Consider the following 18,502-nt stretch of genomic DNA (forward strand, 5'->3'; position numbering starts at 1 on the left):
TGTACCACAGTGACAGTCAGTGTGTGTGGAAGTGTACCCCAGTGTGAGTCAATGTGTGTGGAACTGTAACCCAGTGAAAGTCCGTGTGTGTGCAACTGTACCCCAGTGAGACTCAGTATTGTGGAACTGTACCCCTGTGAGAGTCAGTTTGTGTGGAATTGTATCCCAGTGAGATTAAGTGTTTGTGGAACAGTACCCCAGTGAGAGTCAGTGTGTGTAGAACTGTACCCCAGTGAGAATCCGTTTGTGTGGAACGGTACCCCATTGAGAGTCAGTTTGTGAGGAGCCGAACTCCAGTGAGAGTAAGTGTGTGTTTAACTGAACCCCAGTGCGAGTCAGTGTGTGTGGAATTGTACCCCAGTGAGAGTCAGTGTGTGTGGAACTGTACCCCAGTGAGAGTCAGTGTGTGTGGAACCGTACCCCAGTGAGAGTCAGTGTGTGTGTAACTGAACCCCAGTGAGAGTCAGTGTGTGTGGAACCGTACCCCAGTGAGAATCAGTGTGTGTGTAACTGAACCCCAGTGAGAGTCAGTGTGTGTGGAACTGTACCCCAGTGAGAGTCAGTGTGTGTGGAACTGTAACTCAGTTAGAATCAGTTTGTGTGGAACTTTATCCCAGTGAGAGTCAGTGTGTGGAACTCTATCTGAGTGAGAGTCAGTGGGTGTGGAACTGTTCCCCAGTGAGAGACAGTGTGTGTGTAATTGTATCCCAGAGAGTTTCAGTGTTTGTGGAACTGTACACCAGTTAGAGTCAGTGTGTGTGGAACTGTACCCTAGTGAGTGTCAGTGTGGGTGGAAGTGTACCCCAGTGTCAGTCAGTATGTGTGGAAGTGTACCCCAGTGTGAGTCAGTGTGTGTGTAACTGTACACCAGTTAGAGTCAGTGTGTGTGAAACTGTACCCCAGTGACAGTCAGTGTGTGTGAAACTGTACCCCAGTCAGAGTCAGTGTGTGAGGAACCGAACCCCAGTGAGAGTCAGTTTGTGTGGAATTGTATCCCAGTGTGATTAAGTGTTTGTGGAAGAGTACCCCAGTGGGAGTCAGTGTGTGTAGAACTGTACCCAAGTGAGAATCCGTTTGTGTGGAACGGTACCCCATTGAGAGTCAGTGCGTGAGGAGCCGAACCCCAGTGAGAGTCAGTGTGTGTGGAACTGTACACCAGTGAGAGTCAGTGAGTGTGGAACTGTACCCCAGTGAGAGTCAGTGTGTGGAACTGTACCTCAGTGAGAGTCGGTGTGTGTGGAAATGTACCCCAGTGAGAGTCAGTGTGATGGAACTGAAACCCATTGAGAGTCAGTGTGTGTGGAAATGTACCACAGTGAGAGTCATTGTGTGTGGAACTGTACCCCAGTGAGTGTCAGTGTGTGTGGAACTGTACCCCAGTGAGAGTCAGTGTCTGTGAAACTGTACCCCAGTGAGAGTCAGTGTCTGTGGAACTGAACCCCAGTGCGAGTCAGTGTGTGTGGAACTGTACCCCAGTGAGAGTCAGTGTGTATGGAACTGTACCTCAGTTTGAGTTACTGTGTGTGGAAGTGTATCCCAGTGAAAGTCAAAGCGTGTGGAACTCTATCCCAGTGACAGTCAGTGTGTGGCACTGTACCCCAGTGCGAGTCAGTATATGTAGAACATTGTCCCAGAGAGAGTCAATGTGTGTGGAATTGTATACCAGTTAGAGTCAGTGTGTGTGGAACCGTACCCCAATGAGAGTCAGTGTGAGATGGAACTGTACCCCAATAAGAGTCAGTGTGTGTGGAATTGTATCCCAGTGAGAGTCAGTGTGTGCGGAACTGTACCCCACTGAGAGTCTGTATGTGTGGAACTGTACCCGTGTGAGAGTCACTGTGTGTGTAACTGTACCCCAATGACTGTCAGTGTGCATGGAACTGAACCCCAGTGAGCGTAACTGTTTGTGGAACTGTACCCCAGTTAGAGTCAGTGTGAGAAACTTTATCCCAGTGAGAGTCAGTTTGTGTGGAACTGGATCCCAGTGAGAGTTAGTGTGTGTGGAACTGTACCCCAGTGTGAGTCTGTATGTGTGGAACTGTACCCGAGTGAGAGTCAGTATTTGTGGAACTGCACCACAATGACAGTCAGTGTACATAGAAGTGAGCCCCAGTGAGAGTCAGTGTGTGTGGAACTGTAACTCAGTTAGAATCAGTTTGTGTGGAACTTTATCCCAGTGAGAGTCAGTGTGTGGAACTCCATCCGAGTGAGAGTCAGTGTTTGTGGAACTGTACCCCAGTGACAGTCAGTGTGTGTGGAACTGTACCCCAGTGACAGTCAGTGTGTGTGGAACTGTACCCCAGTGACAGTCAGTGTGTGTGGAACTGTACCCCAGTGAGAGTCAGTGTGTGTAGAACTGTACCCCAATAACATTCAGTGTGCATAGAACTGAACCCCAGTCAGAATCAGTGTGTGAGGAACCGATCCCCAATGAGAGTCAGTTTGTGTCGAATTGTATCCCAGTGAGATTAAGTGTTTGTGGAACAGTACCCCAGTGAGAATCCATTTGTGTGGAACGGTACCCCATTGAGAGTCAGTTTGTGAGGAGCCAAACCCAAGTGAGAGTCAGTGTGAGGGAACTGAAACCCAGTGAGAGTCAGTGTGTGTGGAAATGTACCACAGTGAGAGTCAGTGTGTGTGGACCTGGACCCCATTGAGAGTCAGTGTGTGTGGACCTGCACCCCAGAGAGTCAGTGTGTGTGGAACTGGACCCCAGTGAGAGTCAGTGTGTGTGGAACTGTACCCCAGTGAGAGTCAGTATGTGTGTAACTGAACCCCAGTGAGAGTCAGTGTGTGTGGAACTGTACCCAAGTGAGAGTCAGTGTGTGTGGACCTGTACCGCAGTGAGAGTCACTGTGCATGGAAATGTACCCCAGTGAGAGACAGTGTGTGTGGAAATGTACCCCAGTGAGTGTCAGTGTGTCTGGATCTGTACCCCAGTGAGAGTCAGTGTGTGAGGAACTGTACCCCAGTGAGTGTCAGTGTGTCTGGATCTGTACCCCAGTGAGAGTCAGTGTGTGTGGAACTGTACCCCAGTGAGAGTCAGTGTCTGTGGAACTGTACCCCAGTGGCAGTCAGTGTGTGTGGAACTGAACCCCAGTGAGAGTAGGTGTGTGTGGAACTGTACCCAAGTGAGAGTCACTGTGTGTGGAACTGTACCGCAGTGAGAGTCACTGTGCATGGAAATGAACCCCAGTGAGAGTCAGTGTCTGTGGAACTGAACCCCAGTGCAAGTCAGTGTGTGTGGAACTGTACCCCAGTGAGAGTCAGTGTCTGTGAAACTGTACCCCAGTGAGAGTCAGTGTCTGTGGAACTGAACCCCAGTGCAAGTCAGTGTGTGTGGAACTGTACCCCAGTGCGAGTCAGTGTCTGTGGAACTGTACCCCAGTGAGAGTCAGTGTATGTGTGGAACTGTACCCCAGTGAGAGTCAGTGTGTGTGGAACTGTACCCCAGTGAGAGTCAGTGTGTATGGAACTGTACCTCAGTTAGAGTTACTGTGTGTGAAAGTGTATCCCAGTGAGAATTATATTGTGTGGAATTGTATCCCAGTTAGAGTCAGTGTGTGTGGAACCGTACCCCAATGAGAGTCAGTGTGTGGCACTGTACCCCAATGACTGTCAGTGTGCATGGAACTGAACCCCAGTGAGCGTAACTGTTTGTGGAACTGTACCCCAGTTCGAGTCAGTGTGAGAAACCTTATCCCAGTGAGAGTCAGTGTGTGTGGAACTGTATCCCAGTGAGTGTTAGTTTGTGTGGAACTGTACCCCAGTGAGAGTCAGTGTGTGGAACTGTCCCCCAGTGAGAGTCAGTGCATGTGGAACTGTACCCCGGTGAGAGTCAGTGTGTGTGGAACTGTACCCCGGTGAGAGTCAGTGTGTGTGGAACTGTACCCCAGTGAGAGTCAGTGTGTGGAACTGTACACACGTGAGAGTCAGTGTGTGTGGAACTGTCCCCCTGTGAGAGTCAGTGTGTTGAGCTGTACCCCAGTGAGAGTCAGTGTGTGTGGAACTGTACCCTAGTGAGAGTCAGTGTATGTGGAACTGTACCCCAGTGAGAGTCAGTGTGTGGAACTGTCCCCCAGTGAGAGTCAGTACATGTGGAACTGTACCCCAGTGAGAGTCAGTGTGTGTGGAGTTGTACGCCAGTGAGAGTCAGTGTATGTGGAACTGTACCCCAGTGAGAGTCAGTGTGTGTGGAACTGTACCCCAGTGAGAGTCAGTGTGTGTGGAACAGTACCCCAGTGAGAGTCAGTGTGTGTGGAGCTGTACCCCAGTGAGAGTCAGTGTGTGGAACTGTCCCCCAGTGAGAGTCAGCGTGTGTGGAGCTGTACCCCAGTGAGAGTCAGCGTGTGTGGAGCTGTACCCCAGTGAGAGTCAGTGTGTGTGGAACTGTACCCCAGTGAGTGTCAGTGTGTGTGGAACTGTCCCCCAGTGAGAGTCAGCGTGTGTGGAGCTGTACCCCAGTGAGAGTCAGTGTGTGTGGAACTGTACCCCAGTGAGTGTCAGTGTGTGTGGAACTGTACCCCAGTGAGTGTCAGTGTGTGTGGAACTGTACCCCAGTGAGTGTCAGTGTGTGTGGAACTGTCCCCCAGTGAGAGTCAGCGTGTGTGGAGCTGTACCCCAGTGAGAGTCAGTGTGCGTGGAGCTGTACCCCAGTGAGAGTCAGTGTGTGTGGAGCTGTACCCCTGTGAGAGGCAGTGTGTGTGGAACTGTACCCTGGTGAGTGTCAGTGTGTGTGGAGCTGTCCCCCAGTGAGAGTCAGTGTGTGGAACTGTCCCCCAGTGAGAGTCAGCGTGTGTGGAGCTGTACCCCAGTGAGAGTCAGTGTGCGTGGAGCTGTACCCCAGTGAGAGTCAGTGTGTGTGGAGCTGTACCCCTGTGAGAGGCAGTGTGTGGAACTGTCCCCCAATGAGAGTGAGTGTGAGTGAAACTACCCCGGTGAGCGTCAGTGTGTGTAGAACTGTAATAAAAGCAAAATACTGCGGATGCTGGAAATCTGAAATAAAAACAAGAAATGCTGGAACTACTCGGCATGTCTGTCAGCATCTGTGGAAAGAGAAGCAGTGTTAACGTTTCGGGTCAGTGACCCGAGTCAGTATGTGTGGAACTGTACGCCATGTATGTTGGGGTGACTCTCTGCCAGTGTCTAAGTTTGCAATTCTTTATATTTCAGATGAAACCTCCTTTGAAGCTGGTATCCGGGTCCAGATTCACAGTCAGGGCGAACCCCCCTACATACATCAGTTGGGATTCGGAGTTCCCCCTGGATTCCAGACCTTCGTGTCCTGTCAAGAGCAAAGGGTATTTCACACAAATCGCTTGCATGAATTTCCAAAACATACCTCACCTTCTGGGCAGGGTCCAGTGCCACTCTTTGCACTGGACCGATTTTCTGCTAAAATCGAATAAATAAATCAAAACTCAAATTAAAATGCCATTCTCGGCATCGATGATGTACTTCAGTCCCTGCGGTGCCCACCGGTCGCGGAAGGCCTCAAGTGTACCATCCTACACCCCATGCTCCTTCTCCAGGGACACCCGGGCGCGAACGTAATCGCAGAAGAGGGGCAGGCAATCAGGGAGGACGGACCCCCCGACGGCCCGCAACCTGGACCTGTGAATTGCCACCTTGGCGAGGCCCAGGAGCAGACCGACGAGGAGATCCTCCTCCCGGCCCACGCCCCTCCGCACCGGGTGCCCAAAGATCAGGAGCGTGGGACTGAAGTGCAGCCAGAAATGAGGAGCAGCCCCTTCAGATACTCAAATAGGGGCTGCAACCTCGCACACTCCATATATATGTGGAACACAGACTCGTCCAGGCCGCAGAAAGTACAGCTGGCCTGGGAGTCCGTGAACCTACTTAAAAGCCTATTGCACGGGACTGCCCTGTGCAACACCCTCCACCCCAGGTCCCCGATGTAAAGGGGTAAGACTCCCGCGTAGAGAGACCTCCATCGGGGTTTCCCCTCGCCGCCAGATGGCAACGCGGACCACCAGGGCGTGTCCGGCCGGCTGATGAGGGTGAGGAAGTGGAGAGTGTGCAGGAGCTGCCCGGACAGGAAACCCCTCCGCGCCAATTGGAATGGCACGGAGGGCATTTCCGAGAGGCGGCTCGGGTTGTGCTGGACCGGCACCCGAGGAGGGTTTTGGGGCCTGGATCCGATGAGCAGTTCCGGCCGAACAGGGGTCAGCTCGGCTGGGAGCGCTCTGCACCCCCGAGCCCCCTCATCACCCGCAGTGAGGAGCGTCCCAGGGGTTTCAGCTATTCCTCCACCTGACGTCCATTTACCAAGCCAGCGGGGAAGTGCCCTGACTGGAGGCGACCATGTTCAAGACTCAGAATAGATCCCGGTAAAAGACAGGCAACTCCCTCAGAGAGGCGCGGCTAACGGACTCCACCGGGAGCTGCGTGTCGTCTTGAAGGCAGTGACACTGGCAGAAAAAATACGTCGCCAGCGCACACCATCTGGGAGGACGCTAGACGTACAGGTGTCCCTGCAGGGTCCGAAGGCAGAGAGTCGCAGCCTGGGTGCGGACGCACACCAGCAACTGACCGCCCTCCTCGATCGGGAGACCCAGTGTTTCCTCTTGCCCCAGAAGAAATTGACGAGCTTCTTCTGGATCTTGGTGGCGAATGCAGGGGGCGGGGCCAAAGTGACCAACCGGTACCACAGCATGGAGGCCACCAGTTGGTTTATGACCAACGCTTGGCCCCTGTAGGAAAGCACTCGGAGCAGTCCTGTCCAGCGCTCCAGCCGTGTGGTGATTTTCACCTCCATCTCCTGCCAGTTTGCCGGCCAGGCTTCCTCAGCAGGGCTAAGGTGGACTCCCAAATAGAGGAGGTGCGTGGTGCTGCACGCAAAAGTTGTTAATTCCTCCGGTAGGGAGTCCACCTGCCACTGACCCGCCAGGAGTCCGGAACATTTCTCCCAATTGATCCTCGCGGAGGATGCGGCAGAAAAGGTCTGCTGGCAGTCAAGCATCCTCCGCAAGTCAACGAGATCTGTGACCACAAGGAGCACGTCGTCGGCGTAAGCCGAGAGGACGACCCGCATGGCCGGCCCGCGCAGAGTCAATCCCGTCAACCTCCTGCGAAACAGGCACAGGAACGGCTCCACGCAGATGATGTACAATTGGCCGGACATGGGGCATCCCTGACACACTCGTCTCCCAAAGCGAAGGGACGCTGTCAAGGACCTGTTAACTTTGACTAGACACTCTACGGCGGCGTATAAAAGTCGGACCCGGGCCACAAAATGCGGCCCGTGTCCGCAAGTGCGCAGAGTCCCGAAAAGGTATTCGTGATCCACCCTGTCGAGCGCCTTCTCCTGATCGAGGGAGAGAAAGGCGACCGACTGACCAGTCCTCTGGGAAAGATGGATCAGGTCCCGGACCAGGTGGATGTTGTCCTGGATGGACCAGCCCGGGACCATGACGGACTGGTCGGGGTGGATCATGTGGGCCAGCACGGAGCCCAGGCAGGTAGACATAGCCTGGGCAAAGATCTTATAATCCGTGCTGAGGAGGGAGACCAGACGCCGGTTTTTAAGCAGGCGGAGATCGCCCCTCTTCGGCAGCAGGACGATGACCGCCCTGCGCGATGAGAGGGGCATCTCCCCGGTCGCCAGGCTTTCCCCCAGGATGCATGCATAATTGGCCCCCCAGGGTCTTCCAAGAATGCCCTGAGGAACTCCACGGTCAGCCCGTCCAGCCCCGGGAATTTGCCCCTCGAGAGCTGGTGGAGGGCGCCGGTCAGCTCTGCCAACGTGAGCGGAGCCTCCAATCCTTCGGCGCCCTCCGGGCTGACCTGCTGCAGGTCCTCCCACAAAACTCTGCGCGCATCCTCGCTGGACGGATCCGGAGAGAACAACGCACTGTAATACGTCCGGACCAGGAGGCCCATTCCCTCCGGATCCGTGATGGAGGATCCATCGTCGGCCAGCAGCTCAACGAGCTGCTTACGGACCCCCCGCCATTTTTCCAGCGAGTAGAAGAAGGGTGAGGCGCGGTCCAAATTTCCAGGATCAGGATCCGCGACCTCACGTACGCGCCTCGGGACTCTATGAACTGCAGGTCCCTCAGCGCGCCCTTCTTCTCTTTGTACGCCTGCCACAGGGCCGGGTCCGCGACGGCATGACCGAGGCGGGACTCCAAGTCAAGCACCTCCCTCTCTAGGCGCCCGATCTCGGCTTCCCGCCTCCTGGTCGACCCCCTCCCATTCTCCTGACAGAAGACGCGGATGTGAGTCTTGCCCACATCCCACCATAGCCTCAAGGAGCGCAATCCCCTCTGCTTCCTTCTCCAGTCGGCCCAGAATCAACAGAATGAGTCCCGGAATCGCTCGTCCTCCAGCAGCCGGTTGTTAAAGTGCCAGTACGTAGACCCCGCCCGCGTGCAGAGCGGAGTGAACTCCGCCCACACCAGGTGGTGGTCCGAGCACGGCACCAGCCGCATGGAGGCCGCCGAGACACGGGAGACGTACGCCTGCGAAATGTAGAGGTGGTCGATTCGCGACCCCGCTCCTCCAGACCTCCACGTGAAGGCGCTGGAGTCGGGATGGAGATCCCGCCAGACGTCCACCAAGTTGAGGGAGCTGATCAGCTCCCTCAACCTCTCCACCGACGCTTGGCCAGAGGACCAGAGCGATCCCCCGCCTCGAGGGTGCATTTAATATCCCCCTCGAGGATGCACTCGCCGCTATCGAAGTTCAAGAGAGCGGACGCTTCTTCAAAGAAGCACGTTTGCAACTCATCTGGCCTGGGTGTGTACACATTCACAAAGTGGAGTGGCACGCTACCCAGGCGAACGGCGAGGTGGAGCAAGCGGCCCGGCACTAGCTCCTTGACCCCCAAGGTCTCCGGCTGAAAAGTCGGGGACAATAAGATAGCCACCCCATTTGAAATAGGGGTGAGGTGACTCATGTAGACCCCACCCTGCCACTCCAGGAGCCAGGAGGCTTCGTCTCCCGGAACGGTGTGGGTTTCCTGCAGAAAGCTCACCGCGTATCTCCCTTCCCTAAGGACTGAGAGATTGTGAAATCTGCGGTGATACCCCCTGCTGCCGTTGATGTTGAGGCTGGCTATGGTTATCTTCATGTCAAAGGTACTTAAAACCCGTCACCAACAACCCATTGAGGAACGCATTAAATCGGCGCCTCTCAACTAGTTTCACGCCCGCGCCCTTCCCTGCTTTCTTGAGGGCGGCACGGACGGACCGAATGACCAGTGCCAGATTCAGCCAACGGCCGAGGGCCAGATGAACTTTATTGCGGCAACCCCTGCCTGCCGCGAGGAAGTCCCGGAGTTCACCTCACTGGCGATGGAATCAAGATCGTCCTCCATGCCCCACACCGAATCCCCATCCTCCTCCGGGTCATCACCGCCAGCAGCCGACACACCCACATCCCAGCCGCTCCAGCTGGTCCCGCCTCCGTTACGATCCCACCCCCAGGATCGATGGCGGAGGAGTCCTCTCTGGGTTCTCAGATGGAACTGGAGCCTGTGGGTGCCAGTGGTTCAGGACCCCCCTCCACCTCCGTCCCCAGGCCAATCAGTGGTCCAGGGGAGATGGAAGTTCCCGACTCCGGAAATCCAGCTGGAGCCGGGACCGGAGGCGGAGAGATGAGGCCATCTCCCATCTCGTCAGCACCCACAGGACCAGCAGACAGGGAATTACACAGATTGGCCTCCCAGGCGGTAGCGTCAGGCTGTTGGGAGGGCGGTCCCACACAGGTCTCGCTCCCGCCAAGGACACCCGACCCATCGGCCAAAGGAATGATTTCTCCCGTGGGGTCCACAGATTCCCCCACCAAGGGCGGGCCCCCCACCTCAGGAGTTGACAAGATTACAGGAGCATCTCCTGCACCTCCGTTCTGAGGGGTGGAGGGTTCCCGCCCAGGGCTCGAGGCCCTTATCGTGCTGGTGGCAGAGGGAGCCTGAGGACCCACGCCAGGAGATGGACCCGGTGGTTCAGGGCCGTCTTCAGAGGACGGACGTCTCCTCCTCTTATTTCAGGAGGGGCGCGGAGGCTCAGAGACCTCCATATCATCAGGGGCCTCTGCCTCTGCACCCACCTTCTGCCTGGTTACCCTGGGCCTGAGCCCAGCCCTGGTGGACTCCCTGGGAGTGGGCCTTGGGCTGAGCTCAGGCTCGGGTTGTGTCACAGTGTCCAGGTTGTGTCCACAGTGACGCGCCTCTCTATGTTTATTTTTCCTCCGCGCCTTCCTTCCACTTGGACGGGCATACCCTCCCCACCGGAGCCCGTGAAAATCACAGCCTCCGGTACCAACTGAACAGTATCTGGTGGAGGTGTAGGGGGGGTGGGAGGAGGTGCAGCGGTGCCACCCTGGGCTGCAGAGGTGGAGTTGGCAGCCGGGAGATTGGGGCAGTTCTTACAAACATGCCCCACCCCCTTGCAGACATGGCACCACGCCCCGTCCAAGGTCCAGAAGACGCGATAGGCCATCCCCTTGAAATGGCCCCCTGTAACCTCCTCCCACACCAGCTACATGAATAGCTGGCGGCGGAAGGAGTACACATGTCGGAGGCTTTTCTCCCGAAGACCGAGTGGGACTGGGCTGAGTCCCGTCTATACGTCCCCCAGATGGTGCAGGTGGGGAAGGAACAGCTCACCAGGAATGAAGGGCGGGACATTAGATAAAATGACCCTTTGTGCAGTGGTCTCCAGGGGGTCCATTGGCAGAAAAGTCCCACCCACGGTGAGCCCCTTGTTCAGGGCCAGGGACACCGCCCGCTCGGTCTTCAGAAATAACACTGCCTTCCTGTACATTTTAGAGGCAGCAACAATGGCCGAAGAGCTGACAACCTCGGCCATTGCCTTAACACATACCTCTATCGTCATGTTCGGATGGACATAGCTCTTGACCCCATTCTTTGATGTTATTAGTGCAAACGGTGACGGAGCAACAGCTGCAGTAGCCGCAGCAGCATATGTGCGAGAAGTCCCCGCCACCGGTGAAGAGGGACTTGCCATGGGGTCGCAGAGCCACGCCCACCCTTAAGAAATAAACTAACAGTTTTTAAACTAAAGCAATATGATGGGAGTTGGGGGTAGAGGAGAATAGGGGTGCAAAGGAGAAGGACAGGAGAGAGATACAGCATTGAAACAGGTCTTTCGAGTCTCTGCTGACCAACAACCACCCATTTATAATAATCCTACATTAATCCCATATTCCCTACCACATTCCCACCATTCGCCTGTACTAGGAGCAATTTATAATGACCAATTTACCGAGCAACCTGCAAGTCTTTGGCTGTGGGAGGAAACCGGGGCACCCGGTGGAGAACTTGCAAACTCCACACAGCCAGTACCCAGAATCAAACCCAGGTCACTGGAGCTGTGAGGCTGCGGTGCTAACCACTGTGCCGCCCAAGAGGATAGACAGCCGAGTATTGGAAGGGAGAGAAGGGCTGGTAGGATGTTGCTGTGGTTCGGTGGTTGGAACACCCCACTGCAGAGTCTAGAGTACAGTCTTCCAGTCAGAGGAGGGTTCTTCACCCGGGTCAGTTAGAGCCGCCCGGTTCTCTCCTTTTCCTGCTGTTGTATAAGGACTTTCTTCAGCCGGGCAGCTCCAGCCATCTCGAGCCACACAGTTGGGGGTGGGGAGGGAGCCCCCTTTATGCAGGATGGAAGAAAGACACAAGAGCAAGTACAGGGGCTCTCTATAGAATTTGGCTGCCCCACCCCTGGATCTTCCGGTGCCTCCTTCCTCCCCCAACAGTCCAAGCAAAAAAAAACAGTTCTCTGGTGCTCCAACACCCACCTCTCCAAAATGACTTGCAGGTCTTCCTTGTCCATGACAAAGTGCAACAGTTCCACAGTTGAAGCAGTAAATGTAGCCCTCTCCAGTCTGATCTCTCCGCTCTGCTCTCTCCGCTCTGCCCTCTCCACTCTGCCGTCTCCGCTCTGCCCTCTCCACTCTGCCCTCTCCACTCTGCCCTCTCCACTCTGCCCTCTCCAATCTGATCTCTCCGCTCTGCCATCTCCGCTCTGCCCTCTCCGCTCTGCTCTCTCCGCTCTGCCCTCTCTGCTCTACCCTCTCCGCTCTGCCGTCTCCTCTCCGCTCTGCCGTCTCCGCTCTGCCCTCTCTGCTCTGCCCTCTCCTCTCTGCAGTCTCTGCTCTGCTCTCTCCGCTCTGCTCTCTCTCTCTGCCCTCTCCGCTCTGCTCTCTCCTCTCTGCCGTCTCTGCTCTGCTCTCTCCGCTCTGCTCTCTCCGCTCTGATCTCTCCGCTCTGCCATCTCCACTCTGCTCTCTCCACTCTGCCCTCTCCTCTCTGCCGTCTCCACTCTGCCCTCTCCGCTCTGCTCTCTCCACTCTGCTCTCTGCACTCTGCCCTCTCCACTCTGCTCTCTCCACTCTGCTCTCTGCACTCTGCCCTCTCCACTCTGCCCTCTCCACTCTGCTCTCTCCACTCTGCCCTCTCCTCCCTGCCTCTCCACACTGCCTCTCCACTCTGCTCACTTCACTCTGCTATCTTCACTCTGCCCTCTCCACTCTGCTATCTCCACTCTGCCCTCTCCACTCTGCCCTCTCCACACTGCCCACTCCACGCTGCCGTCTCCACTCTGCTCCCTCCACTCTGTTCTCTCCATTCTGCCGTCTTCACTCTGCTCTCTCCATTTTGCCCTCTCCTCTCTGCCATCCCCACTCTGCTCTCTCCACTCTGCACTCTCCACTCTGCTCTCTCCACTCTACTGTATCCGCTCTGCCGTCTCCACTCTGTTCTCTCCACTCTGCCCTCTCCACTCTGCTCTCTCCGCTATGCTCTCTCAACTGTGCTGTCTCCGCGCTGCCCTCTCCGCTCTGCCCTCTCCGCTCTGCCCTCTCCGCTCTGCTCTCTCCACCCTGCTGTCTCCATTCTGCCCTCTCCACTCTGCCCTCTCCGCTATGCTCTCTCCTCTCTGCCATCTCCACTCTGCACTCCCCACTCTGCCCTCTCCTCTCTGCCGTCTCCATTCTGCTCTCTCCACTCTGCTCTCTCCACTCAGCTCTCTCCTCTGCCTTCTCCACTCTGCCTCTCCACTCTGCCCTCTCCACTCTGCTCTCTCCACTCTGCTCTCTCCACTCTGCCTCTCCACTCTGCCCTCTCCACTCTGCTCTCTCCACTCTGCCCTCTCCGCTCTGCTCTCTCCACTCTGCTCTCTCCACTCTGCAGTCTCCAGTGTGCCCTCTCCACTCAGCTCTCTCCGCTCTGCTCCCTCCACTCTGCCCTCTCTTCTCTGCCGTCTCCACTCTGCCTCTCCACCCTGCCCTCGCCTCTCTACCATCTCCACTCTGCCTCTCTACTCTGCTCTGTTCACTCTGCCGTCTCCACTCTGCCCTCTCCACTCTGCCCTCTCCACTCTGCCATCTCCACTCTGCATTCTCCACTCTGCTCTCTCCACTCTGCCGTCTTCAATCTGCTCTCTCCAATTTGCCCTCTCCTCTCTGCCATCTCTGCTCTGCTCTCTCTGCTCTGCTCTCTCTGCTCTGCTCTATCCACTCTGCTCTCTCCACTCTGCCCTCTCCACTCTGGCATCTCCACTCTGGCATCTCCACTCTGCTCTCTTCACTCTGCTCTTTTCACTCTGCCCTCTCCTCTCGGCCGTCTCCACTCTGCCCTCTTCACTCTGCCGTCTCCACACTGCCCTCTCCACTCTGCCCTCTCCTCTCTGCCCTCTCCGTTCTTGCTCTCTCCTCTCTGCCCTCTCCTCTCTGCCGTCTCTGCTCTGCTCTCTCCGCTCTGCTCTCTCCGCTCTGCCGTCTCCGCTCTGCCGTCAGCGCACTGCACGTTCCTATCTGCTCTCTCCTCTCTGCCCTCTCCTCTCTGTCATCACTGCTCTGCACTCTCCGCTCTGCCCCATCTGCTCTGCCCGCTCCACTATGATCTCTCCACTCTGCTCTCTCCACTCTGCCCTCTCCGCTCTGCTCTCTCCGCTCTGCTCTCTCCGCTCTGCCATCTCCACTCTGCTCTCTCCACTCTGCTCTCTCCACTCTGCCGTCTCCACTCTGCCGTCGCCACTCTGCTCTCTCCACTCTGCTGTCTCCACTCCGCCGCCTCCAATCTGACCTGTCCACTCTGCTCTCTCCACTCCACTGTCTCCGCTCTGCCATCTCCTGCTGTTCTCTCCACTCTGCCCTCTCCACTCTGCTCTCTCCGCTATGCTCTCTCCACTCTGCTGTCTCCGTTCTGCCCTCTCCGCTCTGCCCTCTCCTCTCTGCTCTCTCCACCCTGCCCTTGCCTCTCTGCCATCTCCACTCTGCCTCTCTACTCTGCTCTGTCCACTCTGCCGTCTCCACTCTGCCCTCTTCACTCTGCCCTATCCACTCTGCTCTCTCCACTCTGCTCTCTTCACTCTGCTCTTTTCACTCTGCCCTCTCCTCTCGGCAGTCTCCACTCTGCCCTCTTCACTCTGCCGTCTCCACTCTGCCCTCTCCACTCTGCTCTCTCCACTCAGCTCTCTCCACTCTGCCATCTCCACTCTGCTCTCTTCACTCTGCTCTCTTCACTCTGCTCTCTTCACTCTGCCCTCTTCACTATGCCGTCTCCACTCTGCCCTCTCCACTCTGCTCTCTCCACTCAGCTCTCTCCACTCTGCCGTCTTCACTCTGCTCTCTCCACTCTGCCCTCTCCTCTCTGCCATCTCCGCTCTGCTCACTCCACTCTGCTCTCTCCACTCTTCTCTCTTCACTCTGCCATCTCCACTCTGCACTCTCCACTGTGCTCTCTCCTCTCTGCTCTCTCCTCTCTGCCCTCTCCGCTCTGCACTTTCCTCTCTGCCCTATCCTCTCTGCGCTCTCCACTCTGCCCTCTCCGTTCTGCCCTCTCCTCTCTGCCCTTTCCTCTCTGTCAACTCCGCTCTGCTCTCTCCGCTCTGCCCTCTCCGCTCTGCCCTCTCCATTCTGCCCTCTCCTCTCTGCCCTCTCCTCTCTGACATCTCTGCTCTGCACTCTCAGCTCTGCCCTCTCCGCTCTGCCCTCTCCACTATGCTCTCCCTACTCTGCCCTCTCCACTCTGCTCTCTCCACTCGGCTCTCTCCACTCTGCCATCTTCACTCTGCTCTCTCCACTTTGCCCTCTCCTCTCTGCCGTCTCCACTCTGCTCTCTCCATTCTGCTCTCTCTACTATACTGTCTCCGCTCTACCGTCTCCATTCTGTTCTCTCCACTCTGCCCTCTCCACTCTGCTCTCTCCGCTATGCTCTCTCCACTCTGCTGTCTCAGCACTGCCCTCTCCGCTCTGCCTTCTCCGCTCTGCCGTCTCCGCTCTGCTGTCACCACTCTGCTCTCCCCACTCTGCCCTCTCCACTCTGCCCTCTCCACTCTGCCCTCTCCACTCTTCTCTCTCCACTCTGCTGTCTCCACTCTGCCGTCTCCAATCTGCCCTCTCCACTCTGCTCTCTCCACTCTACTGTCTCCGCTCTACCGTCTCCATTCTGTTCTCTCCACTCTGCGCTCTCCACTCTGCTCTCTCCGCTATGCTCTCTCCACTCTGCTGTCTCCGCTCTGCCCTCTCCACTCTGCCCTCTCCACTCTGCTCTCTCCACTCTGCCCTCTCCACTCTGCTCTCTCTGCTCTGCCGTCTCCACTCTGCCCTCTACGCTCTGCCATCTCCACTCTGATCTCTCCACCCTGCTCTCTCCGCTCTGCCCTCTCCATTCTGCCCTCTCCTCTCTGCCGTCTCCACTAAGCACTCTCCACTCTGCCCTCTCCTCTCTGCCGTCTCCACTCTGCTCTCTCCACTCTGCTCTCTCCACTCAGCTCTCTCCTCTGCCTTCTCCACTCTGCCTCTCCACTCTGCCTTCTCCAATCTGCTCTCTCCACTCTGCTCTCTCCACACTGCCCTCTCCTCTCTGCTGCCTCCTCTCTGCCTCCCCACTCTGCCCTCTCCGCTCTGCTCTCTCCACTCTTCTCTCTCCACTCTGCCTCTCCACACTGCCCTCTCCACTCTGCTCTCTCCAATCTGCCCTCGCCTCTCTGCCGTCTCCACTCTGCCTCTCCACTCTGCTCTTTTCACTCTGCCCTCTCCTCTCGGCCGTCTCCACTCTGCCCTCTCCACCCTGCTCTCTCCACTCTGCCCTCTCCACTCTGCTCTCCCCGCTCTGCTCTCTCCTCTCTGCCGTCTCCACTCTGCACTCTCCACTCTGCCCTCTCCTCTCTGCCGTCTCCACACTGCTCTTTCCACTCTGCTCTCTCCACTCAGCTCTCTCCTCTGCCTTCTCCACTCTGCCTCTCCACTCTGCCCTCTCCACTCTGCCCTCTCCACTCTGCTCTCTCCACTCTGCTCTCTCCTCTCTGCCCTCTCCTCTCTGCTGTCTCCTCTCTGCCTCTCCACTCTGCTCTCTCCGCTCTGCTCTCTCCACTCTGCTCTCTCCACTCTGCCGTCTCCAGTGTGCCCTCTCCACTCAGCTCTCTCCGCTCTGCTCCCTCCACTCTGCCCTCTCTTCTCTGCCGTCTCCACTCTGCCTCTCCAGACTGCCCTCTCCACTCTGCTCTCTCCACTCTGCCCTCGCCTCTCTGCCATCTCCACTCTGCCTCTCCACTCTGCTCTCTTCACTCTGCTCTTCCACTCTGCTCTCTTCACTCTGCTCTTTTCACTCTGCCCTCTCATCTCGGCCGTCTCCACTCTGCCCTCTCCACTCTGCTATCTTCACTCTGCTCTATCCACTCTGCTCTCTTCACTCTGCCCTCTCCTCTCGGCCGTCTCCACTCTGCCCTCTCCACTCTGCCGTCTCCACTCTGCCCTCTCCACTCTGCCGTCTCCACTCTGCCCTCTCCGCCCTGCTCTCTCCACTCTGCCCTCTCCACTCTGCTCTCCCCACTCTGCCCTCTCCTCTCTGCCGTCTCCACACTGCTCCCTCCACTCTGCCTCTCCACTCTGCTCTCTTCACTCTGCTCTTTCCACTCTGCCCTCTCATCTCGGCCGTCTCCACTCTGCCCTCTCCACTCTGCCGTCTCCACTCTGCCCTCTCCACTCTGCCCCCTCCACCCTGCCATCTCCACTCTGCTCTCTCCACTCTGCTTTCTCCACTCTGCCATCTTCACTCTGCTCTCTCCAATTTTCCCTCTCCTATCTGCCATCTCCGCTCTGCCCTCTCCGCTCTGCCGTCTCCGCTCTGCCGTCACCGCTCTGCCCGTTCCTCTCTGCTCTCTCCTCTCTGCCCTCTCCTCTCTGTCATCTCTGCTCTGTACTCTCCGCTCTGCCCTCTCCGCTCTGCCTGCTCCACTATGATCTCTCCACTCTGCCCTCTCCACTCTGCCCTCTCCACTCTGCTCTCCCTGCTCTGCGCTCTCCACGCTGCTCACACCACTCTGCCCTCTCCGCTCTGTCCTCTCCGCTTTGCCCTCTCCGCTCTGCCCTCTCCACTCTGCTCTCTCCACTCTGCTCTCTCCATTCTGTTCTCTCCACTCTGCCCTCTCCTCTCTGCCGTCTCCACTCTGCCTCTCCATTCTGCCCGCTCCGCTCTGCTCCCTCCACTCTGCTCTCGCCACTCTTCCATCTCCACTCTGCCGTCTCCACTCTGCCCTCTCCACTCTGCTATCTTCACTCTGCTCTATCCACTCTGCTCTCTTCACTCTGCCCTCTCCTCTCGGCCGTCTCCACTCTGCCCTCTCCACTCTGCCGTCTCCACTCTGCCCTCTCCACTCTGCCGTCTCCACTCTGCCCTCTCCGCCCTGCTCTCTCCACTCTGCCCTCTCCACTCTGCTCTCCCCACTCTGCCCTCTCCTCTCTGCCGTCTCCACACTGCTCCCTCCACTCTGCCTCTCCACTCTGCTCTCTTCACTCTGCTCTTTCCACTCTGCCCTCTCATCTCGGCCGTCTCCACTCTGCCCTCTCCACTCTGCCGTCTCCACTCTGCCCTCTCCACTCTGCCCCCTCCACCCTGCCATCTCCACTCTGCTCTCTCCACTCTGCTCTCTCCACTCTGCCATCTTCACTCTGCTCTCTCCAATTTTCCCTCTCCTATCTGCCATCTCCGCTCTGCCCTCTCCGCTCTGCCGTCTCCGCTCTGCCGTCACCGCTCTGCCCGTTCCTCTCTGCTCTCTCCTCTCTGCCCTCTCCTCTCTGTCATCTCTGCTCTGTACTCTCCGCTCTGCCCTCTCCGCTCTGCCTGCTCCACTATGATCTCTCCACTCTGCCCTCTCCACTCTGCCCTCTCCACTCTGCTCTCCCTGCTCTGCGCTCTCCACGCTGCTCACACCACTCTGCCCTCTCCGCTCTGTCCTCTCCGCTTTGCCCTCTCCGCTCTGCCCTCTCCACTCTGCTCTCTCCACTCTGCTCTCTCCATTCTGTTCTCTCCACTCTGCCCTCTCCTCTCTGCCGTCTCCACTCTGCCTCTCCATTCTGCCCGCTCCGCTCTGCTCCCTCCACTCTGCTCTCGCCACTCTTCCATCTCCACTCTGCCGTCTCCACTCTGCCCTCTCCACTCTGCTATCTTCACTCTGCTCTATCCACTCTGCTCTCTTCACTCTGCCCTCTCCTCTCGGCCGTCTCCACTCTGCCC

At 57.2% G+C, this 18,502-nt stretch overlaps 1 protein-coding gene across 1 annotated transcript in view; it reads left to right on the plus strand.

The window, feature by feature from the left end:
- asic4a (acid-sensing (proton-gated) ion channel family member 4a) overlaps positions 1 to 18,502 on the plus strand; it is a 702,368-nt gene that overhangs the window by 660,794 nt on the left and 23,072 nt on the right. The window contains exon 3 of the mRNA XM_068034447.1: positions 5,173 to 5,300. Coding sequence (XP_067890548.1) covers positions 5,173 to 5,300 — 128 coding nt within the window. The remainder of the gene's footprint in view (positions 1 to 5,172; positions 5,301 to 18,502) is intronic.

Source organism: Heterodontus francisci, chromosome 7, assembly GCF_036365525.1.
Source record: "Heterodontus francisci isolate sHetFra1 chromosome 7, sHetFra1.hap1, whole genome shotgun sequence".
Taxonomy (NCBI): domain Eukaryota; kingdom Metazoa; phylum Chordata; class Chondrichthyes; order Heterodontiformes; family Heterodontidae; genus Heterodontus; species Heterodontus francisci.